General features: G+C 48.4%; 2 protein-coding genes across 2 annotated transcripts; one reads left to right on the top strand and one right to left on the bottom strand.

Annotated features, from left to right (window-relative positions):
- The first annotated feature begins 2,790 nt into the window (after positions 1–2,790).
- Positions 2,791–9,697, top strand: LOC121299825 (guanylyl cyclase-activating protein 1-like). The gene is made up of 4 exons (XM_041227940.1): positions 2,791–3,371; positions 6,678–6,827; positions 8,522–8,612; positions 9,189–9,697. Exons 1-4 carry the CDS (start codon positions 3,174–3,176, stop codon positions 9,332–9,334), a joined length of 585 nt encoding a protein of 194 aa, XP_041083874.1. The 5' UTR covers positions 2,791–3,173; the 3' UTR covers positions 9,335–9,697.
- Positions 9,698–11,948: 2,251 nt separating this feature from the next.
- LOC121300222 (guanylyl cyclase-activating protein 2-like) lies at positions 11,949–15,526 on the bottom strand. Its single transcript, XM_041228717.1, has 4 exons — positions 15,262–15,526; positions 14,677–14,826; positions 12,864–12,978; positions 11,949–12,648 (listed from the first exon to the last, which is right to left on the bottom strand). The coding sequence occupies exons 1-4, from the start codon at positions 15,460–15,462 to the stop codon at positions 12,521–12,523; spliced, it is 594 nt and encodes a 197-aa protein (XP_041084651.1). The 5' UTR covers positions 15,463–15,526; the 3' UTR covers positions 11,949–12,520.
- Between the last annotated feature and the right edge of the window lie 2,362 nt (positions 15,527–17,888).

Below are 17,888 nucleotides of genomic sequence, written 5' to 3'. Positions count from 1 at the left end.
CCGCGCAGGAGTGTGGACACTTAGACCCCCGCGCAGGAGTGTGGACACTTAGCAAACTAGACCCCACGCAGGAGTGTGGACACTTAGTAAACTAGACCCCACGCAGGAGTGTGGACACTTAGAAAACTAGACCCCATGCGCACGTTTACAAGCAGACACACTGAGCAGCTGCTGTTTCTCTATGTGATATTGACAGGCACGTGCATGCTAAATGCCCAAACACAGTGTCATACAAAACACGCAGAAACCATCTAAGCTTATAGAGCCTCATCACAACCCTCCCAGGACTGTTTTAAGGAATGTTGCTGTGAGACTTTTTTTTTTTTTTTTTAAAGACTGTTTTGACCATAGAGGAGTTTATAAGCACAGTCCTTCAAGTGAATAGGGTCTGAAAGTCAACCTTGAAACCATTGTAGGGACTTGCATAACCTTCTCAAGGGGGTTTTAAAACAAATATAATTATAAGGTTGGTCTTTTTTTTTTTTCTTGCCAGTTTTTCCACCCATTATTTCAAAGCTGCAAGCCGACAGCTGCATTTCTCTCCTCTGGGGGACAGTAGAGGAACATTGGCGCCACCTGCTGTCCTCGCCAGATATTTCACAAACTGACCACAGCTCCAGCTACTGCCACAGTCCTGGTCTGTACAGCTCGTTATTTTTACAGGATCTGACTGTTAAACTATCACCACTGCAAATGCTCCATTTACTTTTGTTTCTGGAATGTTCATATTGTGAGCCCACCCCCCACCCCCTTCACCCCTTCATGAGTATTGTGATGTCATAAACACACTCTTGCCACAAGTTTTCAGGCGAATGCAGGCTGGGATGCGGGGAGGGTCGTGTTTCAGCCTGGGCAAAGACAGGAGCTCATTGGATTAGAGAATCTGAGTCAGAGGGACTCGCTCCTTCCAGGACCAGAGGATGGAGCCAGCAAGCGGCGGAGCCACAGCACACAACTCCCAGGTATGACATCACGGTTTAGCTGCTGATTAGCGGAGTGTTACATGGCTAATAAAAGATGAAAGCTTCAAGTGACCTGGCTTGAAAGAGGTCAAGACTGTGCGCGCCTTTCCCAGGCGATGCCACTTTTCAATATCCGCATCAGTAAAAATGAAACGAACTAAAAGCTCATTCATTTAGTGCAGCTCAACTTGAACACAGTGCTGCTTGGTACGTCTGCCTCAAATCTTACAAAAATAATTTCTATGAGGAACAGTCTTTCATCTCGTCCCTTCCTTTGCCAGCATGAGTGGCTGCTGCAGTCAAGGGAGAGTCACATGACTTCGGAAGGAGACACAGCAATTGCTTGTGGCTTGCAAATGCTGTCGGCATCTCACCCAAGGTCTCCTATTAGCCTTTGGAACTCCCTTCCAATCGCTGTGTCTCCCAGCAGCGGCGTGATTTGTGGCACCTGTGGCGGCTTCGTGTAATTGGGGAGTCGATTTTAACGTCATAAAAGAGAGGAAAAAACAAGGGTTTTTAAAATTAACCCTTTACTGCCCAAGCTATGTTCCCATACCTATTTTCTCAATGGCAAATATACTGGCCAGTGGGCAGCAAAGGGTTAAAACGTATAAGCCCCTGAGCTCAAGTAGATACATGTTATCGCTGGTCTTGTTTCTGATGAATTAGCTGCCATGGAATGACCTGAAAACCATCGTTCCGGTTAACTGCTGCCGGGTCAGGGTAGTGGACCAGACCCAGGACCTGCTGACCTTCTCCTGCTGGACGTGGCACCTGCAGAATGACCCGAGCCTGCAGGACTCCTTCGAGCGCCAATTCCTAGCCTCAGCGAAGGGGCGCAGGAGAGTGAGCTGGATCCCCAATTCCAACTCCCTCGCTCCCTTCTTCACGGCCGAGAAGTCCACCTGTGGACACCGCTACTCCAGAGACACCAACCACAAGAAGAGGCTGATAGGAATCCCATCCTCCAACACTGTCCGGTGGAGAAGTCATTGGACTAGCCCCGCCCTGAATAAACCTTAAAAGTGACTGCATTCACTGAGAAAGCATTGCACTTACTGTGTGAAACAACAAACCCATTGTTTAAAACATCATACTCATTGATAATGCATCATACTCATTGATAACGCATCATATACCTTGATAACCCATTACATTGATTGATAATGCATCATATTAATTGATAACGCATCATATTAATTAATAACACATTATATTAATTGATAATGCATCATATTCATTGATAACGCATCATATTAATTAATAACACATTATATTGATTGATAACGCATCATATTCATTGATCAAACGTCATATTCATTGTATAAAAAAATATATATATTTTTTTTAAGTCTCTCTTTTCGATGTCTTTTGCTGCTCAGATCTTGGCGTCTGTTCTTCATCCCAACCCATCTCAATGTATATAGTTGCGTTCTGTATCGAAACTGCTTGTCAAGCATTCTGGTACAGCCCCCTTTACTCCTGAGAGAGACGCGGTATCAGAACCGCTCCTCCAAACAGCAGTAAAGGGCTGATTGCGTTTGCAGAGAAACACAGGCAGCAGCTATCGGAAACGCAACACTGTCCCAATGAAGGGCAAGGGTACAGTGTGAACGTATCTGCGCTCCGCGTCCTCCGAAATAATGCTCTGCGTTCACAAACGCGATTAAAATCGCAACTACAGGATCTCTGCCAGCTGCTGGGAGTCAGTTATGCTCGTAACTGTGCATTAGTGGGATTAGTGATTTTACCTGGGCTGCGCAGCTCCGTTAATCCCGGCGCGTCTTTATTTTTTGCAATTCCCTTACATCCTCCAGAGCTGTAATTAGACCGATAAGTACAGTACCGGGCTGCAGCTGTCGTCGCGTTTCCAGGCTCCTGACTGGAAGAGATGCAGATGTGGGGTAGTTTAAATAGTGCCGAGCACGACATGTGAATTTTGATTTCCACAAACAAAGCTCGGTGCATTGCTAGAGCTGCAACACAGCAACAACACTACACAACACAACACGACACAACATATGCACTGTGGCAGGTTATGCCAAAAAACAGATATATTTCTTTAAAGGACTGATTGCATTTTCGAGTTAATATTTACTATTATTATTATTATTATTATTATTATTATTATTATTATAACACACCTCATCTTGCTGCCTGCTATTCGGAGTCGCTGATTGCTGGCAGGGGAAGCTGTGTTCGGGCTCCACAATGGGGAACGCCAGCGCTGCCTCGGTGGAGGAGATCACTGCCTGCGAGATCCATCAGTGGTACAAGAAGTTCATGACGGAGTGCCCTTCGGGCCAGCTCACGCTGTACGAGTTCAAGCAGTTCTTCGGGCTGAAGGATCTGTCTCCCAACGCCAACGCCTACGTCGAGCAAATGTTTGAAACTTTTGACATGAACAAGGTAACGGAATCTTCTCTTTCATGAAGCTTCAACCCATTTCATGTTTTAGTTTTTATTTTTAGTGAATAAATAAAATGTTCTCCACCGGCTTCTCTGAGGACAAAGGATAGAGTAGTTAAGTGAAACTGCGTTCTATAGCCCGCAGTCTAGAATATAGGCTGCACTGTACTAACACTGTAGAGTTAATGGAAGCCCATAGGCTACAGCGAGGGCACAGACTCTGAACTACTTTGTTTTTGATGCATTTTCTACGTGAGCAGATTTTACAAAAAATCTAAGAGCTGAAAGTACAGGCAAGCTTAGTGAGGAACAGTAAAATGTGGTAAAGCATTTTTAAAAAGCATGGTAAATTATAGTAAATACATGATCTAGATCAGGGGTCTCCAGCCCTTGTCCCGGAGAGCTACTATGGCTGCTGGTTTTTGTTTCAATCAATCTCTCTGTTACTTAATTGAACCAGTTATTGGCTTAATTATCCAAGATTAACAGGAGTTCCAGATCTTTAGCCACTAATGATGTGAAGACACCCAGAAAACCTGCTGGACAGGGGCTCTCCAGGGCCAGGGTTGGAGACCCCTGATCTAGATAATGGAGAGAGAACGCTTTAAGATTTATTTTATATGCGCTGGATGCCGTAGGGGTGAGTTAACAGACAATCCTGTTTTCCAAGTGGCTCAGCTATTTTGGTTTAATCGGGATTTAGAGCTCAGCCCGGACATAAAGACCCTGCAAAGCTGCTTGGAAGCCTAAATCCATGTTCTGGATCAAATGAGAACTACTGCTCTAATGAATTGTGAAATTGCTCTATGCCTTTTTAAGCTGAAGAAGCTGGAGACGCATTCCAGGGTCTGTTACAATAAACCACGACAGTGCATCTGTGAATGTGTTCTACAGGAGTTTATAAACACATTAGAGCGCTATTAATAATCACAATAACAGGCTGTAGCAGTTCTGTGTTAACATGTAACAAAGTTATTCATAAGAAACCTTAACATGACCTGTTAACAAACCTCCACCTGCAAGGAGTCATTAAATCAGTAATACACTGTTAATAATGAGTTAATAATGTGATAATCAGTCCCACGCCAGTCTCTACCCCGGGCCCCATGCCAGCCTGTACCATGGGCCCCCACGCCAGCCTCTATCCCAGGCCCCCACACCAGCCTCTACCCTGGGCCCCCACACCAGCCTCTACCCCAGGTCCTCACGCCAACCTCTACCCTGTGTCCTCATGCCAGCCTCTACCCCAGGTCCTCACGCCAACCTCTACCTCAGACCTGTACACCAGCCTCTACCCCAGGTCCTCACGCCAGCCTCTACCCCGGGTCCTCACGCCAGCCTCTACCCCAGGTCCTCACGCCAGCCTCTACCCCGGGTCCTCACGCCAGCCTCTACCCCGTGTCCTCATGCCAATCTCTACCTCGGACCTGTACACCAGCCTCTACCCCGGGTCCTCACGCCAGCCTCTACCCCGGGTCCTCACGCCAGTCTCTACCCCGGGTCCTCACGCCAGCCTCTACCCCGGGTCCTCACGCCAGCCTCTACCCCGGGTCCTCACGCCAGTCTCTACCCCGTGTCCTCATGCCAGCCTCTACCCCAGGTCCTCACGCCAACCTCTACCTCGGACCTGTACACCAGCCTCTAACCCGGGTCCTCACGCCAGCCTCTACCCCGGGTCCTCACGCCAGTCTCTACCCCGGGTCCTCATGCCAGCCTCTACCCCGGGTCCTCATGCCAGCCTCTACCCCGTGTCCTCATGCCAGCCTCTACCCCAGGTCCTCACGCCAACCTCTACCTCGGACCTGTACACCAGCCTCTACCCCGGGTCCTCACGCCAGCCTCTACCCTGTGTCCTCATGCCAGCCTCTACCCCGGGTCCTCACGCCAGTCTCTACCCCGTGTCCTCATGCCAGCCTCTACCCTAGGTCCTCACGCCAACCTCTACCTCGGACCTGTACACCAGTCTCTACCCCGGGTCCTCACGCCAGCCTCTACCCCGGGTCCTCACACCAGTCTCTACCCCGGGTCCTCACACCAGTCTCTACCCCGGGTCCTCACGCCAGCCTCTACCCCGGGTCCTCACGCCAGTCTCTACCCCGGGTCCTCATGCCAGTCTCTACCCCAGGTCCTCATGCCAGTCTCTACCCCGGGTCCTCATGCCAGTCTCTACCCCGTGTCCTCATGCCAGCCTCTACCCCGTGTCCTCATCTACTTCGCCAGTCTCTACCCCGGGTCCTCACGCCAGCCTCTACCCCGGGTCCTCACACCAGTCTCTACCCCGGGTCCTCACGCCAGCCTCTACCCCGGGTCCTCACACCAGTCTCTACCCCGGGTCCTCACGCCAGCCTCTACCCCGGGTCCTCACACCAGTCTCTACCCCGGGTCCTCACGCCAGCCTCTACCCCGGGTCCTCACGCCAGCCTCTACCCCGGGTCCTCACACCAGTCTCTACCCCGGGTCCTCACGCCAGCCTCTACCCCGGGTCCTCACGCCAGTCTCTACCCCGGGTCCTCACGCCAGTCTCTACCCCAGGTCCTCATGCCAGTCTCTACCCCGGGTCCTCATGCCAGCCTCTACCCCAGGTCCTCATGCCAGCCTCTACCCTGTGTCCTCATGCCAGCCTCTACCCCAGGTCCTCATGCCAGCCTCTACCCTGTGTCCTCATGCCAGCCTCTACCCCAGGTCCTCATGCCAGTCTCTACCCTGTGTCCTCATGCCAGCCTCTACCCCGGGTCCTCATGCCAGTCTCTACCCCAGGTCCTCATGCCAGTCTCTACCCCAGGTCCTCATGCCAGTCTCTACCCCAGGTCCTCATGCCAGCCTCTACCCCAGGTCCTCATGCCAGTCTCTACCCCAGGTCCTCATGCCAGTCTCTACCCCAGGTCCTCATGCCAGTCTCTACCCCAGGTCCTCATGCCAGTCTCTACCCCAGGTCCTCATGCCAGCCTCTACCCTGTGTCCTCATGCCAGTCTCTACCCCAGGTCCTCATGCCAGTCTCTACCCCAGGTCCTCATGCCAGTCTCTACCCCAGGTCCTCATGCCAGCCTCTACCCTGTGTCCTCATGCCAGTCTCTACCCCAGGTCCTCATGCCAGTCTCTACCCCGTGTCCTCATGCCAGTCTCTACCCCAGGTCCTCATGCCAGTCTCTACCCCGGGTCCTCATGCCAGCCTCTACCCCAGGTCCTCATGCCAGTCTCTACCCCGTGTCCTCATGCCAGCCTCTACCCCAGGTCCTCATGCCAGTCTCTACCCCGGGTCCTCATGCCAGTCTCTACCCCGGGTCTAACAGCTCTTCTGTTTACAGGACGGCTATATTGACTTCATGGAGTATGTGGCGGCGCTGAGCCTGGTTCTCAAAGCCAAGGTGGAAAAGAAGCTCAAGTGGTATTTCAAGCTGTATGACATGGATGGCAATGGCTGCATTGACCGAGGAGAGCTCCTGAACATCATCAAGGTAAAGCAAAATAAACCAAGCTGCTGCTTCAGGGGGATTTTATCCAAAGGCATTACTGAATTCATCAGATTGCAATGTCCCAGGAAGACAGTGAGATATGTGTTTATTACCAAGATAAAAACAACAACTCACAGCAATATTACATTGGCGATATAACTTCTTATAATCTTAACATTGCATCCTAGTTCATATTGTATTTAGTAGTATGATTTGCACTTACTGTAAACTACACTGTATTTAAATATTAATCTTGCATTGTAACCCTTTACTGCCCTGTAACACTGTAAGCCTTGGATAAAGGCATCTGCCAAATAATAATAATAATAATAATAAATAATAATAATAATAATAGGGAGCCATATGACCAAAAGAAATCATAATTTCACACAAGTTCTGAGTTCATTGTATAATAAACTTGGATCAGGGAGACGATGGCAGGACAGTAAAAAGAGATCAAAGCACGAAGTACAAGCTACTCACACAGGAGTTCCGTGACATCACAAAGCACGAAGTACAAGCTACTGCACGTACTCACACAGGAGTTCCGTGACATCACAAAGCACGAAGTACAAGCTACTGCACGTACTCACACAGGAGTTCCGTGACATCACAAAGCACGAAGTACAAGCTACTGCACGTACTCACACAGGAGTTCCGTGACATCACAAAGCACGAAGTACAAGCTACTGCACGTACTCACACAGGAGTTCCGTGACATCACAAAGCACGAAGTACAAGCTACTGCACGTACTCACACAGGAGTTCCGTGACATCACAAAGCACGAAGTACAAGCTACTGCACGTACTCACACAGGAGTTCCGTGACATCACAAAGCACAAAGTACAAGCTACTGCACGTACTCACACAGGAGTTCCGTGACATCACAAAGCACGAAGTACAAGCTACTGCACGTACTCACACAGGAGTTCCGTGACATCACAAAGCACGAAGTACAAGCTACTGCACGTACTCACACAGGAGTTCCGTGACATCACAAAGCACGAGGCCGCAGGAAAGGAAAAAAGAGACACACACAGATCACATTAAACACAGCTTTACTAAAAATCACAAACTACTTTTTTATATTTTTTTATAATAATTAGGAGCTGTCGGGCAGTATCTGGGCTTTTTGTTTTGGCTAACAAATAATAAATAAACTTCCCATTTGAAAATGGTCTACTTGAACTTTCAAAATACTTTGAAACTGTCAAATAATAAAAAAAAAAAAAAAGCAAGCGTTCATTCCATTTCAAATCGCGCCTGTAATCAGAAATGTCAGCGCGATCTAGCGTCACAATATGGATTGCAGGACAGTGCTGTCGGCAGTAGTAGCCTGTAATCATAGCGTTAAGAGTAGGGTTTTATAGGGGGATCTCAGTTACAATGGTATTATACTGTGATATACTCAGGCACTAGCTGATAAACCACAACCTGGTGTACAGTGGAGCACTGTGGAAGCCGTGCTGAGCTGCACACTTACTGGAATACTATACAGGAATCCAGCTAACGTTAGGAATGCAGCAGCTGCGGGGATGTTTGAGCTGCCTCACGCCGTGGCTCGCTTGAGCTCCAGGCTTTATGTGTTGTGTGTTTGTCTGAGGAGCAGCCAGGCACCCAGGAAGGTGAGATGAAGTACAGGGGCAGCGATTCCGGGTGCTTTCTTCATTGGCTCCTTCGTTTCTTTATTCGCCAGGCCATCAGAGCCATTAACGGCTGCAAGCATGAAACGACAGCGGAAGAATTCACCAGCATGGTGTTTGAGAAGATTGATAGCAACAGCAATGGTAAGGAAGTGCTGAGTGTCTCTCAACGGAAACAGTAAGCTACAGGCAGAGGATAGTCTGCTATTTATTTCATTCATTGGAAACCCAGTGGAAGTGAGTGGCAGAGAGATTCATCACGTGTTGTGCTTTCCCATACTTCTTTGTGGTTTTCCCCTTGTTGCCAGAGCTTCCCCCTGCTTTCCCTGTGCTTGACCACACGGTTGCAGAGTGTTAAAGTCCATCTGCTCTACAGCTGTGGCCAAACGTTTTGCATCAACTACAATTTTAGGATTGAGACACTTTTTCGTGAAGCATAAGGAAAACTACAAAGCAGTGTGCAATTCAACGTGTTAACGTCACATTATTCAGCAGGTTTCCATGCGAAGCAAAATTAGTTAATTCCATAGGGTGATACAAAACTTTTGTTCATAGCTGTAAGTCCCACAAGCCCGCAGAACGGTCAGTTGATGGAGTCTCTGCCAGTTGAAAGACCTGGAGAGCACGCCCGTCCAGAGTGATGGATGGTACAGCCCCCTGTCTGGTGTGGGGCAGTCAGTCTGCCGCGGGTCTGAGCCATGCCTCTGCTCTGCGTTTCAGGAGAGCTGTCCATGGAGGAGTTCTTGGATGAGGTCCAGAAGGACGAGCTGCTGCTAGGCATCCTGACCCAGAGTCTGGACCTCTACCACATCGTGGGCGTGATCCAGAGCAACAGCCAGCCAGAGAGCCAGCAGGAGGAGAGCTGAAGCTGGGAGAGCCCCAGATCGGAGAGACCCCCCTTACCCCTGCGGAGAAACATGCCTCATATTTCTGACTTCAATACACAGCACTGCGCTGTCTCCCAGAAAGGCAAACTATTGCTTCTCCTGATAGTTAACAGGAGCTGCAAGCTGAGGGTTCAGTGAGGTTGTACTGTAGCCTCGTTTGGACCTGTGCTGTATGAAAACTTCAAATGGGTTCAAGTCAAAATCGATTTGATGTTTCCTGTTCAGCTTGCTTCTGACTTGTTCTGCATTCCGATAGAAACGACCTGTTAGTTATGCGTTTCTGTATTTCTTAACGATGTAAACGGGACTGGGGTCTGTATTAATAAATACGGTGCAATGTGACTCTTGGCGTTTTATAGCAAGTGATGCAGAAAGCCGCTCTGAGGTTTGTACAGCAAGCGCAGAGAGCTGCTCTAGAGCATTTTACAAAGCCATGTACTCCAAACTGTCATCAGGGTTAGTCTGATGAGAAAGAAAAAAACCACAGTTATTAATAAACGAGTAAGCGACTGCTCAAGACAACTCACAAACCCCTGCAGCAAATACCAGAGCTGGTAGTTTCAGGTTAGGTAACTTTACTGCCTAGTACCTTGCTAATTATGGAGGAAGTAGCTTTGGGAATCCAGCCCTTCAGCCACCTCATCAGCAGCTTCAGAAAAGTAAATCCCATTTCAGTAGGACTGTTTGCACCAGTTTTGTGAATGAACATCTGCACTTCACTGCAGACAGAATTATATTGTGTTCGTGTTTGTTCTTTAAGTGCTCTGCAGTTCCTTCTTCATTAAATCAGAAGGCGTGCATTGGTAGAGTTATTTAGTTAGTAAGACATCTGCTAAATAAACAGATATATGCAATAATATATTCAATGCATATGCATGTTTTTAAAACGTGTTCAGTTTGATTAACTTGGACCGTGTTTGTTACCCCAGAGTGCAGATTCGTGGCGGCTTCACAAGTAACTAGGTCACCCTGATCTGACGGAATTCGTTGCTTTGAGTCTTGTGATCTTTCTAAGCTCATGAAAATCCAACTGAGCCATCAGTCTGGGGAGAGGTTAAACTCTTCACGCTGCTGCTGTGGATGGGATAGAGGTTACCTGTTTCTATACCAGCCAGCCCTTACCTGGGAAAAGCAACGAGCTGCTTTCTACTCTCTAAAACCCGGGCGACAGGGCAGAGCGGGGTTACTGTCAGGCACCTCGTCAGAGTGAGTCTCCAGGGAGAAACTGATTGAGAGCAGAAGCAGTGGGAGGAGGCTGTTCATCCCAGCTAAGCTCATCCGGTTCCCAGTTACTGACTGATCTTTTATCAAGTAAAGTGCTGATCTCTAATTGTCTGATTAATGTTATAAGAGTTCCTACAGACCTCACGACCTCTGTGAAATTTACCTGTTGCTAAGTAATATGTAGTTCCCTGTGGAAATGACCATTTCTGAAAGAACAGTGTAAAGATACATTTCATTAAAATATCCTCCATGAAAAACACACCAGCTGTATTGAAGACGGGAAATATTTCTGCTAACCATCGCTCTGTCCAGCACAACAAGGAGACATTTCACGAGTCTTATTTCTGTTTTGATTTTGTTAGATAATTCACCGATAGTGAAACTAGAATGTCTTTAAAAAGGTGAGACATACAAAATATAATATTCTATAATTTAGCATTTAAATATTAAGGAAGGTATGTTGTGTAACCCAAGGATAAAATGGTCAATTTTGAATGAGACAATGCTATTTATTTTTCTGATTTATTAAAAAACGTAGCTCTGAAATATCTTGAAATGTTTTTAGGCTGTGAAATCCAGTGAAGTAAGTATGTTTTCACTGGGAAATAAACACAGCCCTGGGAATAATTAGTCAAACACTAGCAGTTCTAGAATCATCAATGACGCCAGGGTTTAAGAAATGAGATATTCTTTATTTACAGTCAAAATACTGTCCATTCGCAATATCAACCAGCAGGCTTGCTTTGTATGGTCTGGTCCAGAACTGTTCCCTCACAATCTGTACAGTAGATAGGAACCTGTTGTGCTGTAGGAATAAATCCCATCACATTGAGATAAAGGGTTGTGCTGGTGTACAGTACAGCACATTGGAAGTACAGTCAAGCGTTGGAAGAAAGCGGTAAAGCACTCAGACCAAAGAACTCAAACCATCACAGAGAAGGAGAAAGTGGAGAGTGAAGTGAAGTGTGTGCATTTAGCAAACTCTTATATGGGGGTCCAGATTATCTGACCGCGATCCTGAATGAATCACTTTCCTCAGTGAAATACATCCTTGTTCCATAGAAAAAACATCCTGTAAACTGTATGAAATGGCCCACCTCATTATTTCCCATTGGTGGCTTTGGATCACTGTGCTGTGCATTGGGTTATTTTTAGCTGAATTAACCCCTTCATTGTAAATGCAGTGAGGCTGAGCTCAAGATAAACCCTTTGCCACGTGTCCAGGGGCAGAGACGTTTCAGTGCAGTGTTATGTTTGAGCTGCGGAGGACCTGAAAAATGCTGCCTTAGAGAAAATGAACCGATCTCGATGTGATGGAAGAGAAAGAGAGCAAGGAGGGGGGGGGGGGGGGGGGGGGCGAGAGAGAAAAAGTAAGCGTTAGGAAGCAAAGACCACGTTGTAACATGAAGAAGATGAAGGCCACATGTACGCTGGAAGAAACTCTGGAGAGACTTGGAGGAGGTCCTTTGGAAGGAACAGGAGCAGTCCAGTGTAATTAAGCATTGTTGTGGATCAAGTCCACCTACCATGGAGTCACTTGTATCTTGATGCTGATCACTAACCCAGCCACTGTGTGAGAATGGCTTGAGGAGATGGACAGAGATGTCTGAGATCTTCCGTGGCCACCACACCTGCGTGAGCTGCTAAAAACATCCTCTGAGGCCCTTGTGGAATCAAGGCAGTGATCAGGGGCCAAGCCAGTAAAGCAGCCGGGTCCTAATAAAACAGTCAGGCAGTGTACTTCATAGACATACATGCATCCCTAGTGAATGTTCTAGTGCAAACACACCTAGCGTTACAATTTCAGAAGCCTGAGATGTGAAACGAAACAACAAAAACACCAAGACGGAAAGAATAAAACAACAGACAGGGCAGGACAGGGCAGGGAAGGTCGTCAGGTAGGGGGAGAGCTCGGTAGCAAGCCCTTTGGTGTGAGCTCCTTCAGAATAAAGTGCTCTTCCTTCTCTGCTCACTGATCCAGCCCCCCGGGTTCACATCCATCTGAAGCATCTTCATCACCCACTTGTCTCTCTGCGCCCCGTCAATGAACTCATCCAGGGAGAGCTGGCCTGGGAGGGGAGAGAGAGAGTCAAGAGAAAACCCTGTCGTGTGATAGGAAGCGCTCAGTTTCTAAACTGCATACCTGAGACCTATAAAACGAGTCAAGGGGCATGGCAGAGGAATTGCATGCAACGAATTTGTTTGCCAGAATAACTTGAAATCCCAGTTTTACTAAATATGCTATTGATGGTGATGATGGTGGTGATGAAAGAGACATGCTTACCGTCTTTGTTCACATCGACTAATTGGAATATCCTGTCGACGACTTGGTCAGGGGTGAGCAGGAGGCAGGCATCCCCCGTCTCCCCATGGCAGGCTTTCTTCAGTCGGTATATAGCCTGTGAAACAACACAAGAGTCTTAATACACCATGCACCATGCACCATGCACCATGCACCATACACTATACACTATACACAGCAGCTCACAGCTCCTTGGAGATAAAGGCCTGCCTTGCAGGTTGTGCTTTTATCAGGTAACCCACTCATGTTAAAAGTAGAGAATCATACTCATTGATTAGCAATTCATTTTCCAAAGATGTTCCAAAGTGCCCACATGCACAAAGCTGCCAGGTAGAGCTGCACAAACTGCTGACTGGATAATTCACAGGAGCTCTCCATGGGTCAGGATCACTGGTGCTGATTGGGCTAATTTACAAATAAAGTGAAAATCTCCAGCCAAACCCTGCCCTCACCTCCACAATCTCCAGCCAACCCTGCCCTCACCCCACAATCTCCAGCCCTCACCTCCACAATCTCCAGCTGTACCCTGCCCTCACCTCCACAATCTCCAGCCGAACCCTGCCCTCACCTCCACAATCTCCAGCCGAACCCTGCCCTCACCCCACAATCTCCAGCCCTCACCTCCACAATCTCCAGCCAAACCCTCACCTCCACAATCTCCAGCCCTCACCTCCACAATCTCCAGCCAAACCCAGCCCTCACCTCCACAATCTCCAGCCCCCTCCCTCACCTCCACAATCTCCAGCCGGACCCTGCCCTCACCTCCACAATCTCCAGCCGAACCCTGCCCTCACCTCCACAATCTCCAGCCGAACCCTGCCCTCACCTCCACAATCTCCAGCCGGACCCTGCCCTCACCTCCACAATCTCCAGCCGAACCCTGCCCTCACCTCCACAATCTCCAGCCGGACCCTGCCCTCACCTCCACAATCTCCAGCCACCCTGCCCTCACCTCCACAATCTCCAGCACCTCCACAATCTCCAGCCGAACCCTGCCCTCACCTCCACAATCTCCAGCCGGACCCTCCTCACCTTCACAATCTCCAGCCAAACCCAGCCCTCACCTCCACAATCTCCAGCCAAACCCAGCCCTCACCTCCACAATCTCCAGCCGAACCCTGCCCTCACCTCCACAATCTCCAGCCGAACCCTGCCCTCACCTCCACAATCTCCAGCCAAACCCTGCCCTCACCTCCACAATCTCCAGCCGAACCCTGCCCTCACCTCCACAATCTCCAGCCGTACCCTGCCCTCACCTCCACAATCTCCAGCCGTGCCCTCACCTCCACAATCTCCAGCCGTACCCTGCCCTCACCTCCACAATCTCCAGCCGGACCCTGCCCTCACCTCCACAATCTCCAGCCGAACCCTGCCCTCACCTCCACAATCTCCAGCCGTACCCTGCCCTCACCTCCACAATCTCCAGCCGAACCCTGCCCTCACCTCCACAATCTCCAGCCAAACCCAGCCCTCACCTCCACAATCTCCAGCCAAACCCAGCCCTCACCTCCACAATCTCCAGCCAAACCCAGCCCTCACCTCCACAATCTCCAGCCAAACCCAGCCCTCACCTCCACAATCTCCAGCCAAACCCAGCCCTCACCTCCACAATCTCCAGCCGAACCCTGCCCTCACCTCCACAATCTCCAGCCGAACCCTGCCCTCACCTCCACAATCTCCAGCCGAACCCAGCCCTCACCTCCACAATCTCCAGCCAAACCCAGCCCTCACCTCCACAATCTCCAGCCGGACCCTGCCCTCACCTCCACAATCTCCAGCCGAACCCTGCCCTCACCTCCACAATCTCCAGCAGCTCTGTCTTGTCAATGCAGCCATTCCCGTCCTTGTCGTACATCTTAAAGCTCCACTTCAGCTTGTGCTCCAGCTTCCCTCTCAACACCAGGTTCAGCGCTGCCACGTATTCCAGGAAGTCAATCATGTTGTCCTGAAGAAAAATAAAAGACAGTTATCCTTGCGTCAACTTCCAGTTGACCCTCATTATTCCCATAATATTTCTTCCTGGTTTTATTAGTTCTGTAACTGCCGTACCCAGGGTCACAGTCACAAAGCACTCACCACTGTGCTACCTTTGCATTGCTATTTGGGTATAAACAAAAACTGCTGATGTTGCAGGAGAGCAAGAAAGATCTAGTGATGCATGCATGGGTGATCTCTCCAACGACCCCAGGTTTGAGGCTCAGTAATATCAATGCTTTGTTTTAAGAAAATATCACAACAGGGAAAATGTCCCCTTAAACGTTCCCTTTTTTTCCCAAATGAGTTTTCTACATATACAGTCATCTCCAGCTATCAGAGAAGCCCCAGCTCTTCCTCTGAGGTCTCCTGTGTGATCGGCAGTGTAGTTTGCAGCTTCACCCACCCCATTCTTGTCGAAGGCGCGGAACATGTTCTCGATGTACTCGGACGCCTCGTGATTGTCCGTCACCCCGAAGAAGCCCTTGAACTCGTGCATGAAGAGAGTCCCGCTGGGGCACTCCACCACGAACTTCTTATACCACTCCTGGAGCTCGGCCACGCCAATCTCAACCTTCTCGTTATCTTCACTCAGCTGCTGACCCATGGCCCGCTGCTTGTTTCTTTCTTTCGCCTTTATTTCTTCAACCGTACTGTTTATTCCTCCTTCCTTTTTTGACTGCCGCCTTCTTCTTCTTCTCCTCCTCCTTCTCCTTGTTCTTGTTCTCCTTCTTCTTTTTTAGAATGACACCCGAAGCTTTCCTCTTTCAAAACCAGTTCAAACGACTGTCCTGGTTCTTCTCTCTCTTTCTTTTTGAATGCTCCCTGCTGCTCTTTCTGGTATCCTTTCTGCCTGGCTGGAGCTGCTGCTGCTGCTGTTGCTGTCTGTTTGCTTTCTTCTTGAGATCAGAAGAACCGAATGGAAACTAGCAAAGCACAGAAGAATAGCCGCTCCTCAGCTCTGCAGGGGCTGTTGTGAGAAGCGCCCGGCTTGTCTCATTAAGTTAAATTGGCACCAGGGATTTGAGACATCAGCTGCTGTCAGCCTCAATTAGCAATAAGATCATTAGAAGATTCCCCTTTTAATGCAATGTGGAAAACCTTCCAAACATTGCTCAGCCTCACCTTTCAAAGGACACTGAAAAATGATTTGCTTTCTCTTGACTTAGCATTCCTTGAGATCTCGTACCGCGCTCTGGATCAGCTTGCTGTGCTGGCATGCCACTCTGGATTCAGGAACACTGCTTGAGCAGAACTTCAGTGATGTCACTGTTACTCCAGCTGTGACGTCTTCATTCACAGAAGATGGGTCCCTGATAATCAGAGACCCTCGATGTATATCCTGTTGATATCCTGTTGATGTGGCCCTTGGGGGTCCACAAAGTGACTCCCCAGTGCTGTCACTGTGCCCCTCATGGATCAGTTATTGAACTCCCACCAGTGTCACTCTCACCCCCTGCTTCTTTTATTTTCATGGAAGTGTGGTAAAGCATGCAAAATGCATGGGATAAGTGTGGGGGGATAAGTATCTATACAGTAAGTGCACAGTTGCAGTGTAGGGTTACCATGGTAAATGTTTCTATGGTGCAGAGCAGCACCTAACCCGCCCCCAGCAGCCCAGAAAGCCCACAGTGGAATCTTCTTACAATTGGAACCCAGTGAGTCACTGAACTCTAACCCTCCAGAGCCAGTAATCCTCCAACGACAGGCTAAATATAGGAAGATTCCACTGAAAATATTACAAGTGAGCCAGCTCCGTCGGCACAGGGAGAGACACGTGACACACAGCAATATGCTGGAGCAGGGAGAGCCAATCAGAGCACTCTGAAACAAGCTCAAGCAAGGTGGTGGGAATGTGGGAACACAGCAACACCAGCACGGGAAACGCAGTGGACATGTGTTCCGGGTCACGCCTTTAATTAGGGGCTGATCGGACCAATCTGTGCCCTGCCAGGATAAAACAAAGCTGGATTGTTTTTAGAGCATTTATACAGCACAAGGGAATTTGACCAACCTACATGGATGATTAGAGCATTTCACAGCACAAGGGAATCTTCCTGGTTTGCATCTGCTACTTATTTAAGGGTAATCCTGGGGTTACCAAGGATAGGTGGATGATGCAAACAAGAGGGATCACCTGGTGAATTATCTTACCTGGATGAACACAAACACGCTCAGATAACTGCGTTGTTTAGTGCTGCTTCCATACCATTAAAGTATTTGCGTTTGTTTCAGAACGCCAGCCTTTGTTCTTGCATTTTCTAAATAGGAGCCTCGCTCTGAATTATTACAACAAGAAGAACAACACACGTGCCTCAGTGAAATGCTGGTGAACTCGTCCTGGAAGAGAGCCATGAGGAGATGGGCTCTGTCTAGTGATCATCCCCAGCCTGACTGCTGAGAAACAGGATGTGCAGCTCACTGTGACTGACCCCAAACTGGCAGAGGTGTCTAAAAAGGGCTATGGGTTAATAATCAAGGATTATATTCCTATTGTTCACGTGACGATTTTATCCAGAACAACTAACAGAGACTAGGTGGTGAACGATGCATCGCTGCTGCTGCAGAGTCACTTCTATACATTACACTTGCAAGTTAAAATAACAATGTTACTGAATTTATATTAACCCTAACGGGCACTTGTTTGCATTCCTCTTCACCTCAGGGGATTGCACTGCACTGTACTATGATGAGCTGCTACGTTACCATGTTGAACCCGGGCCGGACACTCTTCTCACTTCACGGTTTATCATTCACTCATTGGGTTAGCCTGTGTTGACACTAAATTATACTTTACCGTGGTTCTAGTCATATCTCTCCCAGGGAAGATCAATGTATTACTTTGAAATTCAAGTCCAAGAGATGCTTTTTTTTAATATAAAAAAAAATATTTTTTAATTGAATTGCAACGGTTTTGTATTGCACAGCTGCCTCTATATTCAAAACGCTGCTGTTCTCTAAAGCTGCATGTTTGGTTTTTGAAACAGGAACACAGAAAACACCGAGCAGCTAGCTGCCAAAATGCAGTGTGCA

This window comes from Polyodon spathula, chromosome 25 (genome assembly GCF_017654505.1).
Source record: "Polyodon spathula isolate WHYD16114869_AA chromosome 25, ASM1765450v1, whole genome shotgun sequence".
Classification (NCBI taxonomy): domain Eukaryota; kingdom Metazoa; phylum Chordata; class Actinopteri; order Acipenseriformes; family Polyodontidae; genus Polyodon; species Polyodon spathula.
The sequence above is the reverse complement of the archived record's forward strand: the minus strand, read 5'-3'. Positions and strand labels throughout refer to the sequence as shown.